General features: G+C 42.6%; 1 protein-coding gene across 1 annotated transcript; it reads left to right on the top strand.

Annotated features, from left to right (window-relative positions):
• Nucleotides 1–2,934: 2,934 nt before the first annotated feature.
• On the top strand, nt 2,935–5,541 carry LOC306647370 (eukaryotic translation initiation factor 1b). The gene is made up of 4 exons (XM_079116651.1): nt 2,935–3,201; nt 3,953–4,116; nt 4,575–4,676; nt 5,099–5,541. Exons 1-4 carry the CDS (start codon nt 3,171–3,173, stop codon nt 5,141–5,143), a joined length of 342 nt encoding a protein of 113 aa, XP_078972777.1. The 5' UTR covers nt 2,935–3,170; the 3' UTR covers nt 5,144–5,541.
• Nucleotides 5,542–6,322: the final 781 nt, after the last annotated feature.

Below are 6,322 nucleotides of genomic sequence, written 5' to 3'. Positions count from 1 at the left end.
GTCCGCATTAGTATCTTTATTGTGTTTAGTCACTGGCTGGAAACAGCCAGTGGGACATGTGGCCTGAGCAGGATGCAAGGTTGAATTCCGAGTGCAGCAGCTGGGCAAAAGTCTGCTCCCGAAGCAGGAATTCTGAGTGGTGTCATTATCATATCTCCAGCCTGGTAGGCGGTCTATGGATGTTTGAGGACCAAGGTTCTAACCAGATAACACACCTTCATGGCCACCAAACTTAAGAAACAACTGAATAAAATGCACCACTTTCTTCGCTGTAGGCAAAGGATGCTGTCCACTACATCATAGTGTCTCCTTTATGAGGGCCCAAGAGAAACAGTTCCCATGACTCAGAGTCAGGCAAAGCTACTCCTCCTGCACAACTGGTATGTTTCATCCTGTAGACACAGGTATTCTCTAGTTGATTTTCTCTATCTTAACTGCTAAGATGTTAAGAGCCAGGTTTGGAATCTAACATTGAGGGCTTTTCTTTTTCAACCGTTCTGCTTTTATCTTCTCTGATTCCTTTAGTCAATATTACTGTTTTCTGTGAACGATGTAAATTATTTTTGGAAATATGGCAAGAAATAACCCCCTTAAACTAGGCTGGTACCATTTAGAACTAAGTGTTCTAGATTTTAAATGCTTTGGTTGGTTCTTTTCTGCCAAATGCTTTGGTTGGGTCAAATTCTTTCACTCTAAACCAATACTGCCTAATAGAAATAGAATTCAAGCTACATGTAATTTTAAATGTTCTGACAGCCCATGTTTTAAAAAAGTAAGAAAACAGGTGAAATTAAGACAACTTAAATCTTTGGAAGTCCATTGAGTATTTTATATTTATAGCACTTCTCACTTTGGACCACCTACACTTCAAGTGCTCAGTGACCACATGTGGTTACTGGTTCCTGGACTGTATAGTGTAGATCTGAACACAAAGACAGTGAAGAGACTTTAATAATCACAGTTCTTTCTAACCTATTCATTTTGGTTAATTAAAGATTTCTGAGCTTCTGGAAGTTTCTGATGCAAACATTAGTACTCAAGAAGGATGAATTCTCCTAACAGGGAATTACCAGAAAACCCTAATGTTTCTGGTAAAAAAAAAAAAAAAAAAAAAAAAAAAAAAAAAATATTATATATATATATATATATATATATACAAATATATATATATAAACTTCTCTGTTACCTTTTCAGTGGACTATACTTGGTTACTTCTGAGAAACAATGTAATACAATATGGCTATGAATATCTATCTGGTAAGAGAGGAAACACAGATGCATTTTGTTTATTCTGCTCATGTAAAGTGTTAAAAATCACTGAAGAATATTATAGTGTTAAACTGGAGTACACAATTGAAGAACTAAAAATTGCTTTGAGGCACACCTATGAAAGTATGTTGGAAACAGCTCTAGAATTTTATACTTGGAGTTTGGATAAAGGAAGTTTTTTTCTTTTTAATCAGGGCTAGAAACCCAAAAATACAGACTTCTGAGAGTTAAGAATCGGATTTTTAGGCAAATTACTTATCTTACAAAGTCTGTATGTTTTATTACACCATAGAGCAATATCTATCTCATACATGTAATATCTATCTCATACACCATACAGTAATATCTATCTCTACAGACATGAATAATATTGTATATAAGTGCTGAATCTGGCAAATAGTAAGAACTCAATAAATGGTGCCTATCATCCCTGTTAGTCACAAAAGACCATTAAATCCTGGTATTCTTAACCTGTGGTCTGCAGAACCCTTAGTCCGCTGCAAGACGGTGTGCATAAAATTAGATGGGGGAGAAGATTACAACTTATTTTTACTAACCTCTAAGCAAAATTTAATGTTACCTTCCATCCATAATGGAACATCATGGTTGTATTGGAAGTACCTGTCATTTTGTATCAGTGGAAGTCAAAGACACGTTCATATTGCATTTCTGATGTTAGGGACACCTCAAAATATCTTTAATCACATTTTTAAAATTATAATAGTTATTACACTTGCTACTATATCTTGCTAATTAATGCATTAATACAGAGGCACACACTATGTTATGAACACACTGTTTTTTAATTTCTATGTAACTGGTTTCCTTTGTAATCCTATGTATTTTACTTCAAGCACTCTAAGCATTCTTCTAAGAAGGGGTCCAGAGTATTCCCAAGACTGCCGTGGCACACAAAACAGGCTAAGCAGCACTAAATTTTAGCCCTTCTCTTAGGTCTAGAGAGCCAACCAAGTTTGGCATTGGGGCCCTGCCTGGGTCAGCCCCCTCCCACAGTCTGGATGTGTGTGACTTGATGGGAAGACATTGCAGTTCTGGTACCGCTTTATCGATTAACCTATTTGCTGAGCCCGCCTTCAACTCTTATCTGACACCTCTCAGTTCAGGATATGAGGAACACCAGACGAGCGGAGAGACTGGTTTTCTGGTATGTTCCTTCCACGGACTGCCGGCCCACACTAAATGCCAAGGCCCAGAGGAAGCTGGCCACTGGTCCTCAAGCACGGTCCCAGACCAGCAGCATCCACATCCCCCGGCAGCTTGTTAGGATGCCACACTCTCAGGTCACACCCCAAACTTTCTGAAACTGATACCCTGGGGTCCGTAGTCTGTTTTACACAGCCCTCCGGAGATGCACGCCGGAGTTTGAGTGGGAGGTCGGCCCGACCCTGGGAGGGAGGCTCCGACCTCCACCGCGGCGGGAGCCCAGGGGGTAGCGTGGGGCGCGCTGCAGCGGGGTCTGCGCGGCCAGGGCCGGGAGTCCGGGCCGGCGCTCCAGGACTGGCTGCGCTCCTGCACCGCGGACGCAGCCCAGCTCCCGGGCCTGCGGGGTGACTGACGGCGACGCCGCGCCCGCCCGCGGCTCGGGCTGCGCCCGCTCGGGCCGCGTCACGTGGCGGCGCGCGCCGCTAAATAGCCCGCGTCGGCCATTTTGTGCGAGAACCGCAGCGCCGCCTCCCCGCTCGCGTCCTCGCGTCCGCCGCCGCCGCCGCCGCCGCTTCCTGCTCCTCCCGGCCGCCGCCGCCGCCGCCCCAGCCGAAGCCAGCCCGGCGCCGCGCTGCCTCAATTCTCTCGGTCTTCTCGCCACTGCAGCCTCCTGACACGGCGATCCGGGCGGGCCCCGCAGCAATTTTATCCCCTCACCGGCCTCACACTAGTATCGCATGTCCACTATCCAGAACCTCCAATCTTTCGGTAAGGCCCACCGCCCGCCCGGCCCGCCGCCCTCGGGGCTTTGTCTCGGCGCCCGGAAGATGGCGACGGGGCCCCGGCGACCCCTCCCCGGGGACGGCGCCGGCCGGCTGCGGACCCCGCTCCGCCAGGCGTGGCCCGGCCCGGTTCCGCCCGCCCCGAGGGCCCCGGACCCGCCGGATGGCGCCGGGCCGGGCCGGGTCGGCGCAGCCCTGGGGCGTGGAGCAGCGGCTGCGGGCACAGGCCTGGGACGGGTCGGGGAAGTGGCCCGGGCCCCCTGGCCGCGTCGCGAATGGTAAAGGGACGTCTGTTTTGTTAAACGTGTGGGGTTTCTTATTTTAATTTTTTGCACGGCACAGTTATGGTTGAAGGATGGGGTGGGTGTCTTTGAATGTTTCTGTTGTCATCAGAATGTAATGGAGATGACGCACATTTTTATAGTGGCTACCAAATTAAGGTCGTGTTCGTCGTTTGTCGACTCATCCGAGGACCATCTTCAAAGATCATGTGGTGGGTCTGTAACAACGGTCTTTAATTCGAATATCCGCGGACAGACCCGTTTAGATTTTGTTCCTTTTTATGAGTGTGCCTTGGAAATCTTCATAGCTCACTGACAACCCCGTCCCCACCAGCAAAATAAAGCTGAAGCTCTGGAATCTTCATTGCTAACCGTCTGGATTGGTGTTGTACTCTGTTTGCAGGGAGTGCTTCCTAACACATGTTTTTCAGCTTTGGATTTTGTATTCCTTTGCAGACCCCTTTGCTGATGCAACTAAGGGTGACGACTTACTCCCGGCAGGGACTGAGGATTACATTCATATAAGAATCCAGCAACGGAACGGCAGGAAGACACTGACTACAGTTCAGGGCATTGCAGATGATTATGACAAAAAGAAACTTGTGAAAGCTTTCAAAAAGGTAAGAGTGTTAAGGAAGAAAGGATTAAAATAGAATTATTGGTGTACACCTCTGAGTTGGATTGTGGTTCACACCTTCTCTTGAATATATCAGCATGGATGAAAATGGTGAGACCCAAAAAAGCTGGTGTTTCTTTCTTTCTTTCTTTCTTTCTATTTTTGTAATTAACGTCCAGAAATTTGGTTATTCTCCCAGTTCGTCTTCCATCTTAAAATGAGACGTATGTGATTTTCAAAGAAAATAAAATGTATCTAGATATTAATGTTCCATTTGAAATCATTTCTTTCATGTGACCTGATTCATTAACAAATTAATTGTTGAGCATTTGTTGGGGATTATAGGAGTCAATCTATTTCCTAATTACAATCAAGCCTACTAAAATAGTGTTTTTTATTTTTATGGGGAAGTAAAACCTCACTGTACTTAACTAAATGCTGTTGTACATTTATGCACTCTAGAAATTTGCCTGTAATGGTACTGTGATTGAACACCCTGAATACGGCGAGGTTATTCAACTTCAAGGTGACCAAAGAAAAAACATTTGCCAGTTTCTCTTGGAGGTGAGTGATTGGGTGCTTCATATATAACCTGAGATTGCTTCTAAAATTTTATTTAAAAACAACCTGAATTATTTCCTCTTGGTAAAAATCCCACAAATAAAATAATAGGTAATCAGGTGAAATATAGACTGGGTATTTATTTTGATAACAATAAGACATTTATTCAGTTTATTACATTATTAGCGTGACCTGATCGTTCCTGTTTGTAAGTGGTGTTTTCTGGCGTGCATGGGGGTATGCAAATATGTGTTGAATTGTTGGCTGTTAACAGTGCATGCCACAGATAAGTGTTGCAATAAACTGTTAGCTGGTTCTTTTTGATGGCTGCTTGGGTTTTCTTAAAGATTAATTTATTCTAAATTTAATTAATTTATTCTAAATTTAATTATTTAATTTCTTCTAAATTAAATTTTATTTTACAGGTTGGCATTGTCAAGGAGGAGCAGCTTAAGGTTCATGGATTCTAAAATGAACCTAAATACGTGGAGAATTTCTTGAATGATTTTGTTCTCTAAAACCAGTGTGGCTGCCTTGTGAAATGATTCTCTGCAGTAAATGGACTTTTCATGTATTTAATCATTCAAACTTCCATTCACATCTGCATGATTACAGAAAACATGGGGTATGTAGGCTAGTAACACATAAAAAAATTGCAGTAAGATGGTAACGAAGCCCCGTATTCATCTTAACATGTTTCCAATGGAAAATATTTTGTTTTGAGTGTTTATTTGTTGATTGTTCAGTTTATTTTCACTTGATTAAATGTTTTTTTGTTGTAATAAACCATGTATGTTGCAGCTTAACAATAAAAAAAAATCTATGAATTCTTTTATAAGCAGTTATACTCCCAAGTCTAAGCAAGTAAGATAGACATATGTTTTGTCTTTTGAAATTGGAGTGAGTTTCTGCAAATATCTCTGATTAGCTCTAGCTGCTGTTACACTCGGAACTAGAGAACTTTTGGTGTACGCTACTTGTACTTCTCATTTACTGATTAAAAAATAAGAATACAAGCAGGATTATAAACTCAGCACCACTCCTTGCAAGTCAACTAAAAGTTGTCATGGAATTTATCAGAATGTAGTGTAAGAGTATAAAGTTTAAGTATTAACAGATAAGAGTTCTTTTATGTATTTTTTATCAATTCTGTCAAATGGGCTGCCAACATAAATCTTTTCCCTAAGTGCCAGATATTATAATAGGCTTATGACCTAAAATACATTTAGTCACCCCGCCCCTGCCCTGCAAGTGGTATCACTCTTCCAGATAAAAGAAAGACATTGGGTTTCACGTCAACTTACCCAGAGCGCTAGAACATGACAGAGTTGGGGTGCCGGCTCAGGGCTTTCAGCCAGAAAAGCCATGTTTGGCTAAAGAAGCAAGAGCCACAAATGACACTGCATCAGGCGTGGTGGTGGTATAAGAAATAAAATTACAGTACTTACTTATGAGATTTCTGCAGCCCATTATCACAGGTTCCAGTCTTCTGCTTTCTAGTGAGCAGTAGTTTTATGCTCATTTGTACAAGCTATGCCACTAAAACATTTAGCCATGGCAAAGAAATGCATCCATAAGTGTGAAACTTTTTAATAATGGGATTTTGATGGTACCAGAAAAGTTAGTATCTTTCCCCCCTTTTTTTGGTA

The sequence above is a fragment of the Sciurus vulgaris genome (assembly GCF_902686455.1).
Source record: "Sciurus vulgaris genome assembly, chromosome: 16".
NCBI classification, from domain to species: Eukaryota; Metazoa; Chordata; class Mammalia; order Rodentia; family Sciuridae; genus Sciurus; species Sciurus vulgaris.
The sequence above is the reverse complement of the archived record's forward strand: the minus strand, read 5'-3'. Positions and strand labels throughout refer to the sequence as shown.